Source organism: Bos javanicus, chromosome 8, assembly GCF_032452875.1.
Source record: "Bos javanicus breed banteng chromosome 8, ARS-OSU_banteng_1.0, whole genome shotgun sequence".
Lineage (NCBI taxonomy): Eukaryota > Metazoa > Chordata > Mammalia > Artiodactyla > Bovidae > Bos > Bos javanicus.
Window position 1 is genome coordinate 91,949,682 of NC_083875.1, and position 26,760 is coordinate 91,976,441.

Here is a 26,760-nt window from a genome sequence, read left to right on the forward strand (position 1 = left end):
TCCTCCCCTTGGACCCGCCTCCCGGAAGCTTCGCTGGGTCTTCACTTGTGGGTTAGGGGTGAGAGGTGGGAGGGCTACTCGGACCTTGGTGAATAACTGCCCCGAGTTCCACTCCCGGGCGGCGCAAGTTGGAAGAACTCAGGTCAGATCTCGGCCAAGGGCGGGACGGGACTCAGCGGGCAACGGGAATCCCCACCCTCTTCCGCTCCAAGGCCTCCCTCTCCCGGGCCTGTAATTGGCCTCTCGGAAGGCTGGGGTCCTTGGCTCCTCTGGAGTCGGATTGAGGCTATTGTCCTCCTCCTTTCTCTCCAGGCGAGGTCCCACTCTGGTCGCTGCCACCGATACCCTTCTGGAGCTTCAGTTGGAAGCAGAGTTGTGTGTCGTCTCGGTGATGACAGGGCTGATACCTTCAGTAGCAAAGTGCTTTAGCATCTATTCCGCTTCTTTTGAGCTCCGAAACCCTGGGAGGCGAGTAGAGCAGAGAGAGTATGTGGTCACTTGCATTGTGCATATCAAGAACTTCTTTCCAAGGCTCTCTAAGAGTTAGTACTGGGATTCACACCCAGATCTAGCTTCTCTAGGGTGACACAAATTCGTGGGGAGAGCGTTTAGAAATAAGGAAACTGCAAATATAAAAAGGAAAGTTAGCATTTCTGAGTGCATGCTTCGTGTACGGCCTTATGCTAAAGTCTTTCTGTACTTATTCATTCCTTATGAGGAGCATAGGAAGCATATACTGTTGTTATTTCTGCTTTAGGAAATTGAGGCTCAGAGATGATATATGGCTTGTTCAGTATTAATAATTAAGTAGACATCTCCCAGGTCTCTTCCAGCTCTCTGATTCTCCCAACACTAAAGAATTAATTGATTTTCTATGTTTCTAAATCAAACTATATTTTCAGCTGTTGGCATTTCAGGAAATGAGATGCCTGAAAATTTTCTAAGTCTCTTCATCTTTTGCCCATTATCTTGTATTTTAGTAGCATTCTATTTAGAACTTTGTAGTTCTGTAAATTCAGCTGCGACTCTTACTTCACAATTTACTTTTCTCTTTCCAAGAGGAACTTGAGGATCATGTTGCTAAGTGTGGAATTAATGGACCCGGGTTAAAGGATTGACAGGAAAAGTTGCTAGTTTTTACATCATAGATGGACTCTAGTTGCTGTCCTTGCCTATCTTACCTAAGATTTTTTTTGTCTCCAGGAAAACAGCTATCTTCTTGTGCCACGATGTCAGGAATTGGAAGTAAAAGAGCAGCTGGAGAGCCTGGCACATCTGTGCCTCCAGAGAAGAAGACAGCTGTTGAAGATTCAGGGACCACGGTGGAAACAATTAAACTTGGGGGTGTCTCTTCAACGGTATGTGGAAATAATGCTATGAGAGTGTGCTTTTCTTCTGTCAGTTGCAACCTAGAAGTAATAATTATGGAAGCCTTTTGGAGTAAGGGAAATTGATTTGAAAAGAAGAGGGAGATAAAACAGCCAAAAGTAGATGAAATGATGTGTTGCTCATTTCTGAAAAAGAAATATAATGACATTTGATCTTTGTTTTTAAGGGTATATTCATATTCTTTGAAGAGTCTGGTGCCAGATTCAGCATTGATTGTAGTTATTTAGCAGTGGAAAGCTATACACTGATTTTTCATTCATTGGAAACTAAGGGACCATGTACTAAGAGGCAGTGTAGCAAAATCAATCATTGAGAGAGTGCCTTCTTATTTCCTTGTCTGTAAAATGTAATCATAGTATCTATCTCGTTGGGGTTTTGAGAGGAGGAAATGAAAGGGTTCTTGTTAAGGAACATTACTTTTTAACATGGTAAGTACTCAGTATGTTATCTATTAATAGTTTTTATTGGGCTAGATATTGTGTCTATAATGGTGAGTAAAATAGACATCATCCTTATTGTTATGGAGTTGTCAATTTTTTTAGACAATTATACACCAAAAACTTATAGTAATGTTATATGTCCATTAGACACCATAAACTCACTGTGATAGGTAAGGAGTCTGTATTTTGGAACTTAACCATAGGGATATGGTATAAAAATGCTTTACATTTGTATAACCTACAAAACCGTATCTATTTTTTGAAATTGAGGATCAGAGAGTAATTGGAACACTCAGAGTAAATTGTTGATGAAGTGTAATTTCTGGGTTTCCTGTCTGGGATTCATCAGCCTCCTGTTGCCAGCAGGTGATTTTGTCTTGGCACTGTCTCACGTCACGCATCCTAGGGAAATTTTTTCATTCAATAAATATTTGTTGAGCATCTGTTATTTGCCAGACACTGTGCTTTATACTAAGGACAGCTCCTGGACTTCAGTTTATAGGTTGGCACTGAGAAAAGAATAGACTGTTATGATAGAGTGGGAAATGTGCTTTTCCCGGAGATAACTACATATGCTAAGGGATGCACAAAACACTCATCCCAGTTTGGACTTTATCCAGAAGGCAGTAAGGAGCCACTGGAAAGTTTTAAGCAGGGAAGTAACATGCTCTGACTTAGGTTTTGAGAAAAGACCATAAGGGAGCTAAGTTTATAAGCAGAAGTTCAGTTAACAAAATTGTTCCCTCGTTCCTTGTCCCTCTTCTCCCTCCTATTTTTCCTCTCTAAGGGTGGGGAGCTGGGACACACATCCACTGATTCCTGCCCCAGCTGGTTGACAGTTGCCCTTGAAGGCAATAATTTCTCTTCTGCACTTCAAGGTTTCTGTTGTAAACCAGCTGAGATTGTGGAACAAAAAACTTTGAGATTGCATGGTATGCTTCAAGTAAGGAACACTGGTGGTGTGACTGGAGCTGTCCACCAGAGCTGTGCTGAAGTCTGGCATGGAATGAAAAAGTGTCTGCTATATGTAGAAGACTGTTGCAATAATCTTGATGAAGGATCATGGTGGCTCAGGCCATTGTGAAGGTAGTGTCAACAAGATTTGTTCGTGGATTGTATGAAGGGTATGAAACAAAGGAGGCAAGATGAGCCCAGGATTTTAAAAGTACGGAGTTTTCACAAGCTGAGCTAGGGAGGTATATGAAAGGAGCAGATTTTGGGGAGCTGTTGGGGGGAATCATAAGTTTGATACTGGACTATAAATCTGAGGTATTTATTAGACCTATGAGTGGACAGGTAGTTGGATGAGGTGATCTGCAGTCTGTGGAGAGGTCTTGGCTAAAGCTGAACATTTCTGAAGCATTGTAGATGGAATTTAAATCCATGAGACAGGTAGTTGGATGAGGTGATCGGCAGTCTGTGGAGAGGTCTTGGCTAAAGCTGAACATTTCTGAAGCATAGTAGATGGAATTTAAATCCATGAGATTATGGGCTCTCCTGTAAGGAACAAGCATAGATAAAGAGGTCCGAGAACAGGGCCCTGGAGCAGCAACACTTCGTGTCAAGGAGATGAGACGAGGCTGACTGAAGAGGAGCCACTGAGGTAGGAGGAGAACAAGAGAGGGTGGGATCCCAGAGGCCAAAGGAGGAAAGAGTTTCAAGAAGGAGTTGATCAGGGGCTCCTGATGGGTTGAGAAAGGGGAGGACTGAGACTTTAGATTTAGTAATAGAAATTGCACTGGAGACTTAACAAGGACTGCATTGGTGGAGTGGTGGCAATGGCAGCCTGATTACAGTGAGCTTAAGAGAATGTGTGAGGAGAAGAATTAGGGGAAAGAGGTAGAGATGTTGCTTTGGAGGAGTGTTGATGTAAAGTAGAACCAAGAAAATGGGGCCTCAGCCCAAGGGAAATTGGGGGTTGAGGGAAGTTTTTGTTTTTTGTGTTTTTAAAGTAGGAGATATTATGGCATTTTTATTTATTGGCAAAATGATTTGATAGGATAAATTTGATCCTGGAGGAGAGCATGGCTGCCATTCTAGTATTCCTGCCTGGAGAATCCCCATGGACAGAGGAGCCTGGTGGGCTACAGTCCATGGGGTCACAAAGAGTCGAACACAACTGAGCGACTAAGCATAAACTTAATGATGTAGGAGAAAGAGAAAGCAGTTACTGGTTCTATTCTCTCTCTTGAACAGAAGAGAGAATGTAATATAATGCACAAGGTGGGGATGGGGCCTTAAATAGGAGAGGAACACAAGGGATGTGGGTTCAAATATAAGTAGGTCAGTAGTTGGGCTTGTGGGTAATAGATGTGGACATGGTTTTCTGATTGCTTCTATTTTTTTTCAGTGAAATCAGAAGCAAGACTCATCTGAGAGTGAGGATGGGGGAGAAAGTTTTGGAGGTGTGAAGAGACAGGAGAAGGTACGAAGTAGTCATCTTGAAGAGAGTATGGACTAGAGAGATGGGGTAGAGTTGCTGGACAGCACCGAGAAAGAGTTTAAACTGAGGCCAGTCAGCATGGTGCTTTATTTATTTATTTATTTATTTTGTTAGTCACATTCAGCTTCATGGATATAGGTGGAGAATAGGACGTTACCAAGGTTGGGGTTTTTAGTAGGCACAGATAGAGTCAGGGAGGAGAAGGTTATAAAACAGTGTGACCAGTCATGGAATTTAAGTTTGATTAAGAAGGAAGCAGGAGAAGGCAATGGCACCCCACTCCAGTACTCTTGCCTGGAAACTCCCATGGACGGAGGAGCCTGGTAGGCTGCAGTCCATGGGGTTGCGAAGAGTTGGACATGACTGAGCGACTTCACTTTCACTTTTCACTTTCATGCATCGGAGAAGAAAATAGCAACCTGCTCCAGTGTTCTTGCCTGGAGAATCCCAGGGACGGTGGAGCCTGGTGGGCTGCCGTCTATGGGGTTGCACAGAGTTGGACACGACTGAAGCAACTTAGCAGTAGCAGCAAGAAGGAAGCAAGGAAGTAAGAGGAGTGAAGGACGTAGGTTTAGGATGAAGATATAGGACCATTGGAGTGTAGATCCTGGAGTTGCTGAAGAATGAATGGAGTCAGAAACCTAGAGAGAATGAGCTGCAAAATTGTGGAGAATGAGGTGTTGGAAATTGAGTTTACAGAGAACATCCAAGTATAGCTAAGTCTAAGACTAAGACTAACTGGGAGTTTGGTGGCTGAGGGAGCAAAAGGACAAGATCATTGGAGGAGAGGAGGTCAGGGTACAGGATCTGAGATGCAAGAAAGATCATCTATATGGGAATTGAAATCAGTAAGAAGTACAACATGAGTAGTAGTGGAGAGAGTGATTACATGCCAGGTGCTAAATCTTCAGGAAATGTGGAGAAGTGACGTGGGCATTTGTAGATGAGTGCAGCAAGGCAGGGTGGTGGGTGGTCCAGACTGGCGGCATGATCTGCAAAGCTAGGAGGTTTTAGGGAGCAAATAGACAGTGGCTTAGAAGTGGCAGTGGAGAATAAGGAGGACACCTGCCTGTCTCCAGGCCCAGGGCTTCAAAGGGTGTGGGAGAGAAACAGCCACCACTGGAGAAGCCTGTAGGAAAACAGTGTTCTCATCCAGGTTTCAGGTGGAGTAAGAAGGGGAAGGTGATACTCAGAAAAGTTAGAGATGTCATTTATTAATAGTATTCATAAGCTGGTACAGTTGGGAAACTGTTGACTATTTTGGTGTATCAAGAATGTTTTATCAAATAGAAGAGAGAAAATTAAAGGGAAACAAGAAATTGGTGCTCTAATAAATGATTCTTACTTTAAAATAGTCATTAATTTCTAGGTAAAGTAAAAGTGTAATCCTTTCAACACGCTGTTTGTTTGCCTGAGGTTCTTCCTCCCTACTCGCTACCCCCCCACCCCCACCAGCTTCTGCACAGAAAGAGGTTAAAGGTACTGAGAGGGGTGCACTGTTATTGATGGAGTAACATTTTTGCAGAAACAAGAGAACGTGATCCTGAGCACAAGTTGAGGTTTTAGAGTATGGGCATAGGTTGGCAAACTGTGTGAATGGATCTAGGAGAAGGGGAATTGAAGAACTTTCCATCTGATGGCTTCTATTTTCTCTTTAAAATAGGAAGCAAAGTCACCTGCTTAGTGTGATTTGAGAGCAGATAGGGTTTCGTAGTTTGACTCTGCTTCGATGTAGAATAGGAGCTAGTTCACCTGTTAAAGAAAGAAACATTTTTGGACAAATGATGAAATCTGTTCAGGTTAGAACTCACTTTATAAAGGTGCCAGTCTCCCTAGTTTAATGACCTTATCTAGAAGTCTCATCATGCTGGGTGTAGGAATGGAGGAGTCCAATATGTGGATTGATTCAGAGTAGGGTTTGTGTGCAGAAATAGAATAAAAAGATTAAAGGTTGAGAACTTGAGGAGCCCAGTAAGTTGGAGTGTGAAGGAATATACAATAGGGTATAGTCAAGGTATGGAAGATAGTGGAGACAGAGGAGAAAGGAGAAAACTCAATATTTTGGAGATCCAGATGAAGACTAATATATTAGGATAAGGTCATGAGATATCTGGAAAGATATCAGGGAATGGAAGATTCAGGGAATGGGAAGTTGGAATTTAAGATTTCAGATGTGGCACAGTTCCAGATATGACAGAAATTTAGGCTATGGCTTTTGAAATGTCTGGCACAGTGATGGAGGTAATTACTGAAGTTAAGGAATTCAAAATGCTAACAGTACAGATGCTAGAGGATTAGATGGCTCATGCGCTTGTGTACATGTCCAAATGTATATTGAAGTCACTAGATGTATTGACAGGGACTGGGATACAGAAGAACTTGGTTGACAAAGTCTTGAACGAATGAAGAGCAGTCCTTAGGAGACAGATGACTGATTGGGGTAGAGGGTGATCTGGCTGGATGGTGGAGCCTCCCAGGAGCAGTGTTTTGTATGTGTACATGTGACTAGAACAGTGAGCTGAGGTCGAGATTGTAGTGTATTTGTGTATGTCATTTTTTCCTCCAGTCATAACAGACAGACATTTATTTCTTCTGCTGTTACTTCTTATCCGCTTATTAGCCCTTGTTGAGTTTAACAGCTGATATGTTTAATTTCTTTATGGAGATTAATAAGATTGGTTTCCTGGGGCAGGAGGAGTTAGACATTCGAACACTGCAAACCAAAAATCGCAAACTGGCAGAAATGCTGGATCAACGGCAAGCCATCGAAGATGAACTCCGTGAACACATTGAAAAACTGGAACGAAGACAGGCCACTGATGATGCCTCACTGTTGATTGTCAACCGCTACTGGAGTCAGGTAGTAGCTTGTTAATTTACTCAGGTTTTGCTTTGAGCACTGTAGTTCTCCGTAGCCGTCTCTTTATTTCCAAAGTTGCTTCCTTTTGTATCTTCATAACTGTACCTCCTCTGCTCTAGTTTGATGAAAACATCCGTATCATCCTTAAGCGTTATGATCTGGAGCAAGGTTTGGGAGACCTACTCACAGAGAGAAAAGCCCTTGTTGTGCCCGAGCCAGAACCAGACTCTGATAGCAATCAAGAACGGAAAGATGACCGAGAGAGAGGTGGGTGTTCGTGACAAGTTTATCGCTGCATGCTTTCTGGGTGTTTGAAGTAGGGCTTCGCTTTGAGGCCCTCCATCTGAGGGGAAAAAGTAGATTTTGATATTTGCAGTTTTATAATTTTAGGGGCTTCTTTTTTCCCCCTGTGTCCTCAGGGGAAGGGCAAGAGCCAGCTTTCTCTTTCCTTGCTACTTTGGCCAGCAGTTCCAGTGAAGAGATGGAATCTCAGCTGCAGGAGCGCGTGGAGTCCTCCCGCCGAGCGGTGTCCCAGATTGTGACTGTCTATGATAAACTGCAAGAAAAGGTGGAGCTCTTATCACGGAAGCTGAACAGTGGAGGTGAGGCAAAACCCGGGAGACGGGGAGCAGAGGGGGAGGAATAGGAACTCACCTTTGTGTGTGAGTTTGTAGTTTTCAAACTTACACATTATTATTATTTTCAAACTTATATCTTTATTTTTTTTAAGATTTTTTATTTTTATTATTTTTTTTGAATCTGAAAAATATTTTAATAATTTTAAAGGATAAGTTGGGTTTATGAAAGGAATCTGAGAATATTATATACCCACAGGACATTTTGTCTTGCACAAATAGCAAAGTATTAAATGTAATGCTTTTAATATCACTTTTTATGCCAACCTTTTCTTGAAACAGTAGAATTATAAAAAAAAATTAGAAGGGCAAAGTTAATGTCCACTTGTAACCAGCTGTGCTTTCTTTTTTTTTTTTAATTTAAATTTATTTATTTTAATTGGAGGCTAATTACTTTACAATATTGTATTAGTTTTGCCATACATCAACATGAATCCGCCACAGGTGTACATGTGTTCCCCTTCCTGAACCCCCCTCCCACCTCCCTCCCCGTACCATCCCTCTGGGTCATCCCAGTGCACCAGCCCCAAGCATCCTGTATCCAGCATCCAACCTGGACTGGTGATTCATTTCTTATATGATACTGTACATGTTTCAATGCCATTCTCCTAAATCATCCCACCCTCTCCCTTTCCCACAGAGTCCAAAAGACTGTTCTATACATCTGTGTCTCTTTTGCTGTCTCGCATACAGGGTTATTGTTATCATCTTTCTAAATTCCATATATATCTGTTAGTATACCGGAGAAGGCAGTGGCAACCCACTCCAGTACCCTTGCCTGGAAAATCCCGTGGACGGAGGAGCCTTGTGGGCTGCAGTCCATGGGGCCGCTAGGAGTCGGACGTGACTGAGTGATTTCACTTTCACTTTTCACTTTCATGCATTGGAGAAGGAAATGGCAACCCACTCCAGTGTTCTTGCCTGGAGAATCCCAGGGACGGGGGAGCCTGGTGGGCTGCCGTCTCTGGGGTCGCACAGAGTCGGACACGACTGAAGCGACTTAGCAGCAGCAGCAGCAGTATACTGTATTGGTGTTTTTCTTTCTGGCTTACTTTACTCCGTATAATAGGCTCCAGTTTCATCCACCTCATTAGAACTGATTCAAATGTATTCTTTTTGATGGCTGAGTAATACTCCATTGTGTATAGTAATACTCCATTGTGTATATGTACCACAGCTTTCTTATCCATTCGTCTGCTGATGGACATCTAGGTTGCTTCCATGTCCTGGCTATTATAAACAGTTCTGCGATGAACATTGGGGTACACGTGTCTCTTTCAGTTCTGGTTTCCTCGGTGTGTATGCCCAGCAGTGGGATTGCTGGATCATAAGGCAGTTCTATTTCCAGTTTTTTAAGGAATCTCCACACTGTTCTCCATAGTGGCTGTACTAGTTTGCATTCCCACCAACAGTGTAAGAGGGTTCCCTTTTCTTTACACCCTCTCCAGCATTTATTGCTTGTAGACTTTTGGATAGCAGCCATTCTGACTGGCATGAAATGTTACCTCATTGTGGTTTTGATTTGCATTTCTCTGATAATGAGTGATGTTGAGCATGTTTTCATGTGTTTGTTAGCCCTCTGTATGTCTTCTTTGGAGAAATGTCTATTTAGTTCTTTGGCCCACTTTTTGATTGGGTCGTTTATTTTTTCTGGAATTTAGCTGCAGGAGTTGCTATATCTTTATTTTTAATTAAATGTCTTAAAGTCAGTTTTAATCTGTTCTTGTTTTTTGTTTTTCTGTTATCTCTTGTTATTTTCAAACAAAGTTGGCTCAGGTTTTAGAATTGTTAGATGTCAATGTTTAAAAAGGTAAAACAAGATACATGAATGGAAAAGTGTCTATTTGAAATAAAACTTCTATTTTATATTACTATTCAGAGTTAATGCAGAAACTTACATTTGTATAATGTAGTTAAGTACTTGTGTAGCTAGGTTGCATCTTATTAAATGTCCTGACTTCATGCTTTAAATAATAATCATGGCCTAGTTGTAATATTTTAATTTCTCTGATTGTCATTAAGATGTTTAACCTTTCATTTCTGAGAGAGATACTTCAAATATAATGGCGGTTGAATCACTGGCTGGGAAAAACAAGAATTTTCTTACTCTGTAATTTTGTTTTTAAAGATACTTAGGCCAAGTTAATCAATAGAATTAGAAGGAGAGGCATATTAAGGACTTGGTAAAATTTTGTGGTCAAAAGTTTGTTTTGTTTTTCTAATAGTGTGTGTGTTTCTGTATTTTATTATTTATAATGGATACTTGTTTTAAGATATACAAATCAGAAGTCACAAAAGTCCTCCCATCTTACTTTTCCAGAGATAGCTGTTGTAAATAGTATTATTTGTGTCCTCCCAGACTTTTGTGCTCATATATTATATCTACTTTGTGTGTTCCCAGCTATGTCTCTTGGTGCACTGTCTTGCCTTACTCTTTGTTTCTCCATTTTCTTGCCCTGTTTCTGGTGTCTAGTTGGAGCTTATATAATGGTGAATGAATGGCTATAAATCTTCCCTGTCATCTAATGCAAGCTGAGTTGTATGTTACTTCTTTCTCCCTTAGCTCTACTTGAATAGTTAGGACGTATTATTAAACAATATGCACATGGATATACCATAATGCATAATACATATGGTATATCCATGTGCATATTATATCAGACAGAATGCCATATGCAGAGGCTGTCTCATTGATAAACTTGATTTTATAAATGAATATCAAGAAAGGAATTACTGTGTTTAAAAAGGAGCTAAAAAGAGTGGTGCATTAAATGGTACTTTAAAATTATGCCTTTTGGTGGCATGCATTTTAAGGTAGAGGTCAAGTTAAAAAGTAAAAAACATTCAGTACAAGTTACAAACTGCTAAGTTGCTATTATTTATAACATGAAAGATGGTTGCCATCGATTAGCTGAATGTTCTAATAGACAAAGATGTGTGAAGTGTGAATTGTATCATCAACTCTAACTTTTGGCGGTTCATTTTTCCCTCATGTTTATTTGGCCCTTGATTCAATAGAGTTGCATTTATTAGCTTGTTTATTAAGTCACTAAATGTTTATTGAGCTCTTATTATATTCTGGGCCCTGTTCTCAATATCTTAGGGTATTAAGAGGACTAAAATTCACCCCCAACTTCTTACCTTAGGTTTTGAATCAGAATCACTCTTGAGAGTTTTTGGCCCTAGTCCTAGGTAAGTATCTAATTTTAAAGGTTCTCCAGGTGATGTAGGTAATCTTGGTTGAAAACCGTGAAAACCACCGCATGACTGACCTGTGTTACATTTCTAAGAGTGATGCCAGTTTTACTTCCTGATAACTGTCTCTAGGGTCAGTATATGACCTGAGAGTATCAGGTCAGTATCACCTGAGAGGATTCCAGCTATAGTATTTATGACTCTAATTTTAAGCATACTAATTTGGTATGTTAAGTTCTATAGGTGTACTTCCTTCTTTGTAAATAACACTATACATTTCAATTCTTGAGCCTCCAGAGTACATCTAGCATAGTATTCCAGAATATGATAAGTAATCCTATGCTCTTTATTCTTCATGATTTTATAGATGCCCATTTGAACAGTGAAATTGCTGTTCTCTGCTGTGCCCTTCCCTTCTCTGCCAATAGAGAGAGGCTTCATGTCACTATTAGTGAATACTAGGAATTTGTGATTGGAGAAGGCGATGGCACCCAACTCCAGTACTCTTGCCTGGAAAATCCCATGGGCGGAAGAGCCTGGTAGGCTGCAGTCCATGGGGTCGCAGAGTCAGACACGACTGAGCAACTTCACTTTGACTTTTCACTTTCATGCATTGGAGAAGGAAATGGCAACCCGCTCCAGTGTTCTTGCCTGGAGAATCCCAGGGACAGCAGAGCCTGGTGGGCTGCCGTCTATGGGGTCGCACAGAGTCGGACACGACTGAAGCGACTTAGCAGCAGCAGCAGCAGCAGGAATTTGTGATAGCCTTAGAAAACAGAATTTTACTACTATTAAGTCTGAGACTGATTAGAGATACTCTGTCTTGTCTGCAAGTCTAAAATGCAGTTTTTTGGGGTGATCATTCCTTATCTGAATAAAGTTATAGGACACCCTCCATTTTTTTTTCACAAGGCATTTTGGTTTCATAGAAAAGGATGGGCGTTAGGTGAGCTTGCCTCTGTCTAACTCTGCAGAAGCACAAGGTTGACTGGTTTTCTTAAGCAAGGGCTTTAATAAGGACTGAGCCCTCTAAGCAAGCCTGGGTACTTAATCTGTCATGGGAAGATCTTAAAAGCCAGCTGTTAAGTTTCCAGGAAAGTGAAGTGAGCTCGCACATGAATGCTTTGGCGGGATAGACAGTTGTAAAATGTGACACCATAGCTGCTAAACTAAAATACAGTTCTTCTCCCTCAGACAGTCTGATGGTGGAGGAAGCAGTGCAGGAGCTGAATTCCTTCCTTGCACAAGAGAACACGAGGCTGCAAGAACTGACAGACCTCCTTCAGGAGAAGCATTGCACCATGTCTCAGGAGGTACTTGACCAGAAAGGAGGTGGTGGTTTCCAGTGGGCTGTGCCAGGTGTTGACTCAGAGTACTAAGTGCTCTAAAGGTCATCTTACTCTGGAAAGCCTGCTTTGATATTTTGAAGGGCAGGTTAAAGCAACCAACTCTGAGAAGTCAAAGCCTGAGGAAAGGTTTAAGGGAAGGAAGGAATCGAATGTTTCTCCTTGACTTTGTTTAAATACACATTATAGGATTTTAGTTTTTAGGAAGAATTGCCATCATGAAGTTTTGCAAAACAACACACTAAACCCCCAAATATGAAACTAGTCCAAAAGACCATGTACAGTGTTACTGAGGAATGGGTTGGTAGAAATTTAAACAGTAGGAAATACTGCATTTATGACGATCTACGAACTTGAGAAATGTGGGTTTTTAGTCCAAACTTGGATACACATAGGGCCATAAGCAAACTGTGTCAAGATTTGGGTATTTATATAAAATGACTAAGACACAGTGGTGATAAGCCTTGTGCTGAAATTTGACCTACCTTAGTTGGGCCACCCAACTCTTATGCTTATAAGTTAATAGTTACCATGTATTTAGTGCCTGGCACTCAAGTACTTTATGAGTATTATCTCCCATGGTCAAATAACTCTCATCTCATTGCTAAGGAAACACTTTCAGAGAAATTGGTGACTGGTCTGAGAGCATATAGCCAGAAAGTGATTGGACTGTGACTCAGATGTCAGTCTGTTTAACTTAAAAGCCCATGTTCTTCATTATACACTGTTTCTGAAACTCCAGTGCCAAGGTACACGCTGGGCTGGTTGCATGGGAATCATCTGGGAAGTTTAATAATATTTCTCATCAACCTTCAAAGGGGTTATAGTATAGTGGTCCTTATAAAGAAATTGGATTGTAGTAAAAAAAAATAGTATAACTTTCATGTTTTAAGGTTTAAACTAGGTGCTGCCAAGATGAGAAGGTCCTCCTTTACCAGCCCTTTCCCAAATCTTAGCAATACTAAGCTGGAGAGGCACAGTGCTTTGCTCAGCTGACCTGATGTCCATGATGGCTCTCGTGGCTGGCTGTTGATACAGCCTGTCAGCTAAGAACTCTCCTCAGTTTTCCACTGGAGTGTGGCCTCCCCATCATGGCTGTTTCAGGGTAGTTGGACTTCTTATGTGGCAATTGGCTTCTCCTGAGAGGAAGAGAATTAGTGCTTGAAGAATACCAGGCAGAATCTGCATGGCCTTTCAGACATCTTGAAGTTATGTAGCATCATTTCCACTGTGTCACCAAAGTTGACCCAGATTCAACAAGTGGGGACATTGACCTCACCTGCTGTTGGGAGGACCGTCAAAGAATTTTGGGGCCATATTTTAAAACTAACACAAGGATATGTATAGATTGATGTGAAAGGTGTGAGTTTGATGATGAGAGTATTAAACAGCACTAGCTATGTATGGCTCCTAAATAAGCAGAGAACAACATAGATTTTTGTATCTTTATAGCATCTAATTCTAGATTGCCCTGGGGTCAGCTTGAAAAAGAGAATGGAAGTTTTCCTTTCATTCTCTTTGGATTATCATTTGTGAGAATGTGGGGAGGGAAGGTTGACGGTAAAGATAACTGTCTTTTCTAAATAAATCTTTGAATTTTTATCTCCTAAAATATTTGTCTGGTAAAATGAAGGATGTTCTCTTTTACCTCTTAAAAAACACATATTTTCTGATGGGTTTGTGGTCTGTATAGGGAAATGGTGCATCTCAGAGGTAGAAAAATTAAATCTTAGGTAGTCTTTTCCTTGCGAGAGTTCTTAGAGACTGCTACAGTTTTCCTGATTGTGACTAATCCAGAACTATTGAAAGAACCTGTGATTTCAGTTTCATGCTCATATGTTGGAAAGAAAGGGAATTATCTTTTACTTATATCTTTTCTATGCAGTAAACGGCTAATTCTGTGGGATTTGGGATTTAAGGCATTCCTTTTCTAACTTGGTCTTATTTTCGGTATATTTTTCTGAACACCTGTCTTTGGGATGTAGTTTTCCAAGTTGCAGAGTAAAGTGGAGACAGCTGAGTCACGAGTGTCTGTCCTGGAGTCCATGATCGATGACCTGCAGTGGGATATTGACAAAATTCGAAAGCGGGAACAGCGACTTAACCGACACTTAGCAGAAGTCTTAGAACGGGCAAGTGCTGTTTTATTCATAGTTTGAAGACTGGAATCGTTTTAAGGAGTCTACTCAGAAGGGATGGGCTTGGATAATATTAATAGTACTTGAGGACAAACAGGCTCCTTTGAAAGTACTTTGGTTATCAGACTAAAATTCTAGGGTCTCTCACTAAAGAATCTTTGTCTTCTCCGTAGGTAAATTCAAAAGGTTATAAAGTGTACGGTGCAGGGAGCAGCCTCTACGGTGGTACAATCACCATCAACGCCCGGAAGGTAAAATCAGCGACGCCCTCAGAATGTGTGTTTTTGACCTGGTGTCAGGTATTGCCTGTCTCAGTGGTGAAGAATCCCCCTGCCAATGCAGGAGGTGTGGGTTTGATCCCCAGGTAGGGAAGATTCCCTGGAGAAGGAAGTGCAACCCACTCCAGTATTCTTGCTTGGGAGATCTCTTGGACAGAGGAACCTAGCAAGCTATAGTCCAAAGGGGTCGAAAAAGTCAGATGCTGCTTAGCATCTCAACAGCAGCAGCAGCAGCAGCAGGTGTTGTTAGTTAGGTACTTAGGGTTGTGTTCACAAGTTCACAAGTAACAGTGTGGGTTTTTACTAGAAGAGTGGATCAGTGGAGATGGGAGCTTAGGAATGGGAATGATTTAGAAATTCCTTTTCTTTAGTCTCATTTTGCCATTTCCTCCTTTTCTCCAGTTTGAGGAAATGAATGCGGAGCTTGAAGAGAACAAAGAGTTGGCTCAGAACCGTCACTGTGAGCTGGAGAAACTTCGGCAAGACTTCGAGGAGGTCACTTCACAAAATGAAAAACTGAAGGTAGGAGACACAGCTCTGAGGGGCAGTGAAATAAAACTCCTTGCTGATCACCTCACATTTATGAAGCGTAACATAAAGCATCATAATTTACGAGGGAAGAGAAAAACAGAAGTTTTGTTGCTGTATCTATTTGGTTATATAGTTACTTAATATTTATACCCTGCCTTGTTCTGAAAAGGATTTAAAGCGGCCTTCAAAGGTACATTGACTAAATCAATGCTCTAATGTAGGACCTTTGAGAAAAATGAGGAGTAGGGTAAACTAGGGTGATGATCCAAAATGGATTTTTAAAATGGGGCTTGTATACAAGACATACGCAAGAAGCTTGTATGTACTTGCTTCTGGCCACTCCCAGGTCACTTCTGCCAGATTGCACCACAGGATTCAGCCCTGCAGTTTCTAACTGCCAAAACAGAGACGGAACTGTGGGCAGTGATCCTGACCACAGGATCAGATGGTCAGTTGATTTTCACACCTGCCCATTAGAATTTTCTCTCATGGTTCTTGGGTGGAAGAAAATGGATTCCTAAAGTCTTCCCACCACTCTTTCAGTTGCAACCACTTGTCTTTTATAATTTAATACGTTTCTAAGTAAATACATGCATAAAGATGTTTGAGCTGAAAAAATAAAAAACAGAACACAAACAGCCCGAGTTGAATCTGTTGAAGTGTTAGAATAATTTAACAGTTGCTTAGAAGAAGCATAAGTATTTTTGATACAATATCAAAAGTAGTTTTCTTTGTGACTGTCTACAAAGAGAACAAATTAGAGACCAATGTCCTCACCTATCTTCTTAAATATCCTGACAAATTTCATAGTGCTCTTCTCTGTCCCTAGAGCTGACTGATTTCACAGATCTCTTCTAGTGTCCTTGGACACATAGTGTACAGCATGTATCAATTAAAACAGTCGTCAGGTGGAAGGATGCAGGCATCAGGTACTACCTCTTGGAGGATCTAAATTAATTTGGGGTAGATTCTATGTCACCAGAGGAATAGGTAGATGTATTTCACAAAGTTTGCCTCAGATGCACAGGACATCAGAGACTTTAAGATTTTTATTTCCTGGCTAGCATCCTAGATTCTGCTTCTGACTTTTCTTTTCTTTGGGCACTCCTAAGGTGGAATTACGGAGCGCAGTGGAGGAAGTGGTCAAGGAGACTCCAGAATATCGCTGCATGCAGTCACAGTTCTCCGTGCTGTACAACGAGAGTCTGCAATTGAAAGCACACTTGGATGAGGCTCGGACCCTGCTTCATGGCACCAGGGGAACCCACCAACGTCAGGTGGAGCTCATTGAGGTAACAGCCTAGCTTTTCCTTCTGTGTATAAGCTTTCTCTCTCATAAATTTTATGATTTTACTCTTTCTTGCTCAGTTAATTTTTCATTCATTCAGCAAACATCTATAGAGTGGCTGTAGGTCTTTACTCTGGTAGATGGTTGGCTCTCCTGCCGTCAAGGATCATACAGTCATGTGGGGAGAGTAGTGTCCAGTAGAATGCAGTGTGGTGCAATGAGCATGTCCAAAACATGCAGTGATAAGGGAGACAGAGCATCTGATAGACTGTGGACCTGCCCTGATTCCGCTTGCCAAAGTGGAGCGTGAATCTTAAGGATAAATACAAGCTTACCGGTAGATAGAAAAAGGGGAAAGGTTTTAAAAAAATAGTTTAGTGTGGCTGAAGTCTTATGTGCATGGGGGAGAACAGTATATAGAAGCTGCATGGCTATGTAAATAATTTTTTTTTAAGGCAGAAACTTTGATTTATGTGTTCACTTCTGCATTTTCCTTAGCCTTTAAGTTTATGTTTCTGGTAGTTGGTCGTTTACTATATGTCTGCCAAATGAATTTAATATATCTTACTTGACTATTGATAAATTCTTTAATTCTCCAACTAAATTGTAATACTCTCAGACTTAGGAGCCATTTGCTATATTTCTTGAGTCTCCTGCCAGTTCTCAAATCAGTATTGTGCAGCTCTCTGGTACTCACTAAGTGTTGATTGAATGTATTGATTAAATTGGAATGAATCCCTCTTTTCTTGATATTTTCTTTTTTTCTTCTTAGACCCTTATAGGTCAAATTTAGGAAACATAGTCCTAGAACATGGTGACATTGCCTCATTCTGATAAGAATGTTTGGTTCCTTTTTCTGTGTGTAGCGAGATGAGGTTAGTCTTCATAAGAAGCTGAGGACGGAAGTAATCCAGCTGGAAGATACACTGGCCCAGGTCCGCAAGGAGTATGAGATGCTGAGGATAGAATTCGAGCAGACCCTTGCTGCCAATGAACAAGCAGGTACCGGTACCCTGGCTCCACCCTGCGGCTTTGCTGCACATGCCTTCCTTGAAAGACAGCATGGTCACCAGGATTTTTAGCACTAACTTGGAGCTCAGGAGTCCTAAAGAACTTGAATTCTGTCATTCATTTTGGTGTTCAGGCGGGGTGCTTGTGTTTTAACTCAAGTTGGTCAGTTTTGTTTCCATCTTCCCAGAAGGAATTTTCCTTTTGACAATTCTTCTGTTTCTTGGAAGTTCCTCATGTGTTCTGCACTTTCTTTCCTTGTGCCTTTGCCCTTGTCACCAGGGCTTCCCTGGTGGCTCAGATGGTAAAGCGTCTGTCTGTCAATGCAGGAGACCCGGGTTCGATCCTGGGTTGGGAAGATCCCCTGGAGAAGGAAATGGCAGCCCACTCCAGTATTCTTGCCTGGAAAATCCCATGGACAGCGGAGCCTGGTAGGCTACTGTCCATGGGGTTGCAAGGAGTCAGATACGGCTGAGCGACTTCACTTCATTTCACTTCACTTGCCCTTGTCACAGTTCTTCCTAACTTTGCTGATGCTGTATTTAAGGCCCCATAAACCGGGAGATGCGCCACCTCATCAGTAGCCTCCAGAATCACAACCACCAGCTGAAAGGGGAGGTCCTAAGGTATAAGCGGAAACTGAGAGAAGCCCAGTCTGACCTGAACAAGGTAATAATCAGGAGGAGCAGGATAAGTATTATTTACAGCTATGTCTGCAAAGCTGTCTTGGGGTGAGGAGAACAGTGTGGTCACTGTAACTGTGTGTGCTGCCTTCCTTCCTCTGCCCTCCCAGACTCGGCTGCGCAGTGGCAGTGCCCTCCTGCAGTCTCAGTCCAGTACTGAGGACCCTAAGGACGAGCCTGCAGAGCTAAAACAGGATTCTGAGGACTTAGCCACCCAGTCTGCTGCATCGAAGGCATCTCAGGAGGAGGTCAACGAAATTAAGTCCAAACGCGATGAGGAAGAGCGAGAACGAGAAAGGAGGGAGAAAGAGAGGGAGCGAGAAAGAGAGCGGGAGAAGGAGAAGGAGCGAGAACGAGAGAAGCAGAAACTAAAAGAGTCAGAAAAAGAGAGAGAGTCTGCTAAGGATAAAGAGAAAGGGAAACATGATGATGGAAGGAAAAAGGAAGCGGAAATTATCAAACAATTGAAGATTGAACTCAAGTAAGAGCAATGTTTTTAGAGTAACTGTTTCTGACTCTAAAGTGAAGGTTAGAACGTTATACTTGAATAAGCATGGCTTATTCAATAATTGTAATATTTTCATTGTAACCAAGTGTACAGTTAGTGTGGTCTCAGTTCTTGATCAAGTGTACAACTTCAGTGGCCTGCATGGCTATTGTATAGTCTGGTTCAGTGATCAGGTCTCAGTAAACCCTGTTGTTGCAGCCTTATTCCTCATAAATCCAAATTAAGGAAAAGGGTGTCATGATTGAGATAACACTCTAACACTCATGAGAATTGTTGGAAATTACTGCTGTTTACTAGATTTGGGCAAATTGTTGGCATTCATTATAATTTAAATTATAATAGGTGGAATATGTATGGCTATAACTTGAACAGTATTGATCTCTTTGATGGTGAAGTATTTGTGTATATATCACATTTAAAGAGATTTCTAGGAAGTTTACTGCTGCAGGCACCGAAACAGTAAGACAGACCTTTGAGTCAAGAAACACTGCCATACCATCCCTGTGAGTCGTCCCAGTGCACCAGCCCCAAGCATCCAGTATTGTGCATCGAACCTGGACTGGCGACTTGTTTCATATATGATATTAAACATGTTATGTTGATATATGGCAAAACCAATACAATATTGTAAAGTTAAAAAATAAAATTAAAAAAAAAAAAGAAACACTGCCATAACCTCACATATCGCCCCCTCTTCCTCCTGCACAACCAGGAACTTTGCTGGTAGAACTGGTTCCTTCTTGCCCTGCATTGGTCATAGTTGAGTCTTTATTGATGTTTGGATTAGAGGGACTGCTGTCCCCAAAACGTTCAAAAAGGATTGTTAAGAGGTTTGAAAGTTTAGTAAGATAAAGTTTTAGTCTTTAACTGATGGTCAATCACTCAGCTGTCAAATCTAGGATTAGTGGTATATTTTAAACTGAATTTTATCCTTTTTTTCTCTTTCCCTCTTGCTGTCCTTGAGGCCGAGTTGTTGTTTTTGTTGTTTTTCTCAAGTGTGGTATCAGAATCATCTGAGTGATTTACTTAAAGTACATTCTTGGACCCATCCCAGACCTGCAGAATCTCAGTTCCTAAGAGTGGGGCCCCAGACCTTGGCCTGTTTAAGAAGTGCCACAGGTGGTCATCTTACAACTTGATGGTGGTGAATTCGGTCTGAAGGGAGAAATGATTCCTTTATACAACTTACTTTTCTATATTTTCTGAGTGTGTCCAGAAGTCTCCTAATTGTCTTTGCAAAAGTTTTGTCTTTTAGCTGTGTTGTATAAAGTGTAAAATAGAACTGTTTAAGATATTTCACTCAATTCAAAATTCCCTTGATCTGATGCCCTTTGTTTTCTCATTATACCATTCCTCTCTGCCACCCTTATCCTAGGAAAGCACAGGAGAGCCAAAAGGAGATGAAACTGTTGCTGGATATGTACCGCTCTGCCCCAAAGGAGCAGAGAGACAAGGTTCAGCTGATGGCAGCAGAGAAGAAGTCTAAGGCAGAGGTAACCTGGTCTGCCGTTAACTGTCATTCTGATTGAAATCTTCATTTGTGGGATTTCCCCTTACACTTCTGAAGGTTGTAGTTTCTTTATCTTTAAAGTTAGAGTTTAAAACTTGGCAGCATTTTCTTCCCTTTTGAAGACCATCTAAAATAGAGATTTCCAGATTTTCCATCAGAAAATTATGGGGAATAGGAGTAGCCTTTTCAAACTTTTTGCTCCCCTATATGCCATATAAATCATGGTAATACTGACTTTCTTCTTCTGATTACTTTTGGAAAGAATGCCTTATGCTTTTAAAATTTGGGAGCCTAGAAAAAAAGGGTGAAATTACTATTTTAAAAGAAAGTACATCTGCAGTTCTCCAGAATGCTGCTTGTAGAAGCATGTGATATTGGGATGGAGTGGTATTAAAGCAGGGCTGTGATGTAGTGCACTAATGTATCATTTGTCTCCTTTCACAGTTCTGTAAAGGTTCTTTTGGTGTTTATGGGCCCTCTATCTGTGCACAGATTGAATTGATTTTTGAAATTGTGTGACAGCTTTTTTGTTTTTCTTTTTGTGTGATTCCTTTCCTCCTATAGTTGGAAGATTTAAGACAAAGACTCAAGGATCTGGAGGATAAGGAGAAAAAAGAGAATAAGAAAATGGCTGATGAAGATGCCTTAAGAAAGATCCGGGCAGTAGAGGAGCAGATAGAATACCTCCAGAAGAAGCTGGCCATGGCCAAGCAGGTGGGTGTACTTTTTTTATTTAATGAGCTTTTTAAAGTAAGTTTTGCTTTTTAAGTAAGTAATTGACAGTGAAATTTGCCCTGTCATTCCAGGGGTTTTTTTTGTTTAATATTTTTTTTTCTCTTATGTATTTGCTTGTTTGTTTTTACATTGAAGTCTCTCATCATTCAGTTACTTTGGTGTATTTGAGAAGAAGGAAATTTACTCTTTATTTTCAGATGGATAGCCAGTTGTTCAGAAACTGTTTATTGAGGAATCTGTCCTTTTTTGCTGATCTGGAATCAGGGGATGTAATGAATATATAAAATTTTATACACATTATGGTTATGTGAAACTAAGAAATACATGTTCCCCAAATAGTTTATAAATAAATAACTCATATATTAACTGTGTTGGTTTCTGAGTCACAGCACTTGTCCCCTTCTCAAGGGAATGTATATTTCTTTATTTTTAAGTCCCAGTGAATTTACTAACATACCAGAAATGGTTAGAAAAATCATATATCTGCATAAATAGACTGAAGTACACATAGGTGTTTAATATGTGTGAAAAAAAGAGTTTTAACTCAACAGAATCAGTTCAGTTCAGTTCAGTCGCTCAGTCGTGTCCGACTCTTTGCGACCCCATGAATCACAGCACGCCAGGCCTCCCTGTCCATCACCAACTCCCGGAGTTCACCCAGACTCACGTCCATTGAGTCAGTGATGCAATCCAGCCATCTCATCTGTCGTCTCCTTCTCCTCCTGCCCTCAATCTTTCCCAGCATCAGGGTCTTTTTGAGTGAGTCAGCTTTTCACATCAGTTAGCCAGAGTATTGGGGTTTCAGCTTCAGCATCACTCCTTCCAATGAAAACCCAGGAGTGATCTCCTTTAGGATGGACTGTTTGGATCTCCTTGCAGTCCAAGAGACTCTCAAGAGTCTTCTCCAATACCACAGTTAAAAAGCATCAATTCTTTGGCACTCAGCTTTCTTTATAGATACATGACTACTGGAAAAACCATAGCCTTGACTAGACGGACCTTTGTTGACAAAGTAATGTCTCTGCTTCTTAATATGCTGTCTAGGTTGGTCTGTATTCCTAGGGCTAACCTAGTGACTAAGAACTAAGCTTCTTAAAAACTGTCTCTCCCTGTCACTTGGTTATTTCCAGATTAATAGTTGGCACATTTAATTTCCTGTGTGCACTTTGGAGTTAGAAGATTTTATTAAAATGAAGGTTCTTCTTTCTTATTTTAGGAAGAAGAAGCTCTCCTCTCTGAGATGGACGTCACAGGCCAGGCCTTTGAAGATATGCAGGAGCAAAATATCCGTTTGATGCAGCAGCTGAGGGAGAAGGATGATGCAAACTTCAAGCTCATGTCAGAGCGTATCAAATCCAATCAGATCCATAAGCTGCTGAAAGAAGAGAAGGAGGAGCTGGCAGACCAAGTTTTGACTCTGAAGACTCAGGTAACTAGAATGAATAAAGCTTTTCAGAATCCTGTTGAAATAGGGTGTTTTCTACGTGAAAATACATGTAAAAGGATGATTATTGTGGCACTTTTTATATAGTAGGGAAAAAAACCCTAAAAACTAATGTACATGATTAGAGTGTTGGTAAATAAATTATATATCCATACAGAGGAATACAATGAACTGTTTAAACAAATGTGAATCTGCCAATACAGAAAATTGTCTAAACTATATCACTAAGGGATTCATTTGTTTATCCATTTTGTGTTAAAAATATGTATGTCTTGTGCGTGTGCTGTGTATCTTAAAAACTTACGTGCATGAAAAATGGTAAGAGTGGCTATGTGATTACCTCTGTTAGGATGAGAAATTGCCATAGTCTTGCATGTAATTCAAAAGGTTCATGGATAGAATTAGTATTAGCTCGAGATTTCTAAAGAGTTTCTTTTATGGAACTGTGGATTAACAGAGCTTGGGTCAGTTTTTTTTTTTTTCCTCTCTCTCTTTCCTGTTTGTGTTAAAATGTTCTTTTCTTTTTCTGAGGTTGATGCCCAGTTACAGGTAGTGAGGAAACTGGAAGAGAAGGAGCACCTGTTGCAGAGCAACATCGGCACAGGGGAGAAGGAGCTGGGTCTTAGGACCCAGGCCTTGGAGATGAATAAACGCAAGGTACGATGGATCACTCTGTGGTCTAATGTGATGGTTAGTCTTTGGACAAACAAATAAGTGTGACACTGGTGAAATTGCAGGTTTGCTTTATTCCTTGGGCTTGGGTATTTTTTCTCACTGCAAACAAGTGGTGATAGAGGATGTTACTTTATACCTCCCTCATAGGCAATGGAGGCAGCCCAGCTTGCAGATGACCTCAAAGCACAGTTGGAGATGGCTCAGAAGAAGCTACATGATTTTCAGGATGAGATTGTAGAGAACAGTGTCACCAAAGAAAAAGATATGTTCAATTTCAAACGGGCCCAGGTCAGTTGTTTTTTTCTTCCCTTTTTGCCTTTTAGGGGTTTTCTGGGCTCTGAAGTGACCTGTTTTAAGAGTCACTGATCTGTTGTATGTAATTTCCTACTTAACTCCTTGGGTGACAAGACAGAGTCTGTTTTCTTCACTGAAAATTATACCTAAAGCCTATCCTGGTGCCTACCACGTAATGGGTGTGGAATCAGTACTTATTTATTTAAATGAATGAGTTAGTGAAATCGTAAAGAATTATCAGTAAAAAAATTTAGAGAATTTTAAAGTTCTACAATTTTTCTGTTTTTTGCATATCTACTGTTTCTTAGGATGCCTTTCTATCCCTAGCTGTAAATCTGTAAATTACAATCCAGTCTATCTTCTGCTTAAAATTAATTGCCTTCAAATAAAGTGGCCTATCAAGTTTTCATCATTTACCTTTTTAAAAAAATTTAATCCCTCTAAACTCTTTGACTGGATTTACACAGAACTAAATTGAATACACTTAGATACAACTGAAGTTTGGTGATAAGATTATGGTTGCTTGCTCCGAAACTAAAGAAAATAGCTTGTTGTTTGTAATTCTTTACATTCTTAGAAGATAATTAGACATGAAAGGACAGAAAGTCCTTTCTTTCTACAGCAGAAAGTTCAAGTTGAAGCCTTTAATTTTTCTCACAAATGGCAGGTCTGAGGGAGTAACAGTTATGCTCTCCCATCACAGGAGGACATCTCTAGACTTCGAAGGAAGCTGGAGACCACGAAGAAACCAGACAATGTACCCAAATGTGATGAGATTCTGATGGAGGAGATTAAGGACTACAAGGTTAAAAAAACTGCTTCAGTGATTTGTGTGTGTGTGTGTGTGTGTGTGTGTGTGTGTGTGTGTGGATGTTTGTGAAGGCCTACTAACAAATTAGAAGAATAAATACGGACCGTCTTTACATGAAAGTAACCAGAGAACGGTTTATCCTGGTAGTGGGGTGGGGGGTGGTGCTGTTATTATCTTAGTGCTCAGTGGATTTTCTTATTGTTTGCTTCTACATGAGCCATTTGGGTCATAAACCTTTATGGTTGTTCTGACTCTGATTCCTTTTTTTTCTAGGCACGCCTGACCTGTCCGTGTTGCAACATGCGTAAAAAAGATGCTGTACTTACCAAGTGTTTTCATGTTTTCTGCTTTGAGTGTGTTAAGACCCGCTATGATACCCGCCAGCGCAAATGTCCCAAGTGTAATGCTGCCTTCGGTGCCAACGATTTCCATCGCATCTACATAGGTTGATCCAAGCCAGGAGAAGAAGAGGGGCAGGCTCCGTAGGCACTTAGTCATTAACCACCGAACTGCTACCTCCCCTCTCCTTGACTGTCATCCACAGGGCAGTGTTTCTGTCAACTCCCTTTCCTTCACAGACTGTGTCCAGGTTCTCCTCGCTAATACTTTGATGACTTCAGCTGGGGGAAAGGATTGGTAATGCCAGTCTTGGGTTTTAGAATGAATTAGAAACAACTTTGTCTTCCCCACCCGCTTTATTTCCTATTTTTAGACTTTTGAACCTCTTCTTCAGGCTCCCTGTGTAACCTTGGGTTGTCCATTCCTCCTGAAGAAGTCAAATTGGTATTTGTGACACTGAGAAAGAAACAAGGAAGAGTGGAGACGTGTGGCTGCTTGCAGTGGGTGGTGATCTTTTAGAAATAAGCTATCTGCAGGTCTGAGCAGTACTCGATCTGGACAGTAAACTTCTTGTAAACTTGGATTATAAAATGGTATTGTTATGCTCCTTATTCCTGTTTGAAGCCTTAATGAAATTTGTGTCCATGATGAGTCAGTCCACCTGCTGTTCACTAGCTGAGTACTCTATTAAGGTCAGCTGGCTTCCTTGTTACAGTTATTTAAATTTTGGATGTTCTACTCATCAGTGTCTTTAAATTTCTTGAGGCCAGAATAATTTCAAATACTATAGCCCCCTTTCATCTTATAATGAAATCAAGATGGGAGAGGCTCGGGCACAGGACTGAGATGGTGAAGAGATCCAGTGGGTATTCTGGGAACTTGATGCAGAGAGGCCTTGGTGAGCTATGAATTATTCTCATCTGCCTCTCCACAGGGGTGGTTGTGACTCCTGCTTTCAGAAGATTCTATGTAATATTTCCGTAGGACTTTATACTCCTGCACAAGCTTCAATTAAAGCAGGATTCAGTTTGCTTTTGTGTTCATGTTTTCCTTTGAAATTTTTATATTTGTCATTATTAGTTGATTTTATACCTGCTGTTTTAGAATTAAATTCTATAGAACAGAAATAATCAACTGAGATTAAAAGACTAGCTGTGTTTAAACTATTTAGTTCTCTGATTAATTGAAGTACTTTTCTCCTGGTTGTTTTATTGGGATTGTTCTGGGGATGGGTTATGCCTAAAAGATGGTTTATTTGACTATTTAGTTCTCTTCCATAGTTTGTTATGGGAGTAGGGGATTATGATTTGTTTTCCGGAAGGTATCAGGCTGCCTGGCACTTTAGTTTGAGAGTTCTTGAATGATAAGTTTTATGGTAACCAGCAAACCAGAGGATTTTTTATGTCTCTGGTAAGGGGTTGCGTAAAACAGATCCCTTCTCGATCACCACATGTCCTAGAAGATGGGTAAGGGCAAATTCCGTGTCCTTTTGTGGTCACTACCTGTAATCAGCAGGACTTGCGATTAGTTCCAGACTCATGTGGAGTGAGTTAAGAAATGAGCCTGAGGAATTTTACAGTGTCATCCAAGAGGTCATGGGCCCTTCAGTCTCCCCACCCCCCTCCCCAACACACAGAGCCAGAAGGAGGTCCAGCCCTGCTCCTGGATACACGATGCATTTGCATTCATTCATAGGGCACTTTCCCCTTGCTGTTCTCTTATAGAGCAAGTGGGAGCATAAGTTTGTTGGAAGGAGAGCAAGATGACTGACTTGGGCAGCTAGCAGTTTGGGTTTGGATATTAATTGTTTATAACTCTTAGCTAGGAAAGCCAGCTGCCCAGCATCAGGGGACCACAGAGCCTGTGGAATGTTGTGGAAGAAACTGCTAGTTTCATGGGAAGCTGGATTTAGGGGAAGTTCCTCTAGCTGGAAAGAGCAGGGAGCCCCTAGTCCCAACTAGCTTGATGTCCAGGCAACACAGGAGGAGCTCTTAATGTCATTTTCAGATAATGATCCGAAACTGGTGATTTGGGGCATTCTGGCTTCTCATTGAGAAAGAGGTCATTGAGTGGGCTTCAGGAATACCCACAAATTGTATACCAAATTATGTTTGTGTTGTGTTTGCATTTTTCACAGCTTTTTTCAGATCCTTAAAGGATCATAATTTCTTAAAGGAATTTTGAAACTTAACAAATCCCAAAAAGGCTAA

General features: G+C 40.9%; 1 protein-coding gene across 3 annotated transcripts; it reads left to right on the top strand.

The window, feature by feature from the left end:
* Positions 1–61: 61 nt before the first annotated feature.
* Positions 62–25,581, top strand: RNF20 (ring finger protein 20). Of its 3 annotated transcripts, none has more exons than XM_061426356.1 (20): positions 62–142; positions 1,204–1,358; positions 6,965–7,132; positions 7,252–7,399; positions 7,552–7,734; positions 12,157–12,275; positions 14,294–14,440; positions 14,620–14,697; positions 15,127–15,246; positions 16,368–16,547; positions 17,410–17,545; positions 18,099–18,220; positions 18,345–18,715; positions 20,118–20,235; positions 20,817–20,966; positions 22,204–22,416; positions 22,963–23,088; positions 23,254–23,394; positions 24,104–24,205; positions 24,485–25,581. In XM_061426356.1, exons 2-20 carry the CDS (start codon positions 1,230–1,232, stop codon positions 24,659–24,661), a joined length of 2,928 nt encoding a protein of 975 aa, XP_061282340.1. In that variant the 5' UTR covers positions 62–142; positions 1,204–1,229; the 3' UTR covers positions 24,662–25,581. The 3 variants fall into 3 exon arrangements, with proteins under 3 accessions (XP_061282340.1, XP_061282341.1, XP_061282342.1); XM_061426357.1 differs by lacking the exon at positions 62–142 and adding an exon at positions 304–486; XM_061426358.1 differs by lacking the exon at positions 62–142 and adding an exon at positions 4,180–4,254 and having other exon boundaries at positions 1,270–1,358.
* Positions 25,582–26,760: the final 1,179 nt, after the last annotated feature.

What these genes read in the sequence shown, in the direction of transcription:
- RNF20 (XM_061426356.1), top strand. Translation starts at nt 1,230, where the DNA reads ATGTCAGGAATTGGAAGTAAAAGAGCAGCTGGAGAGCCTGGCACATCT. An exon ending in ACGGAAGCTGAACAGTGGAG is followed by an intron (nt 7,735 to 12,156) that starts GTGAGGCAAAAC and finishes CTTCTCCCTCAG; the next exon opens with ACAGTCTGATGGTGGAGGAA. An exon ending in TTTTGACTCTGAAGACTCAG is followed by an intron (nt 22,417 to 22,962) that starts GTAACTAGAATG and finishes TCTTTTTCTGAG; the next exon opens with GTTGATGCCCAGTTACAGGT.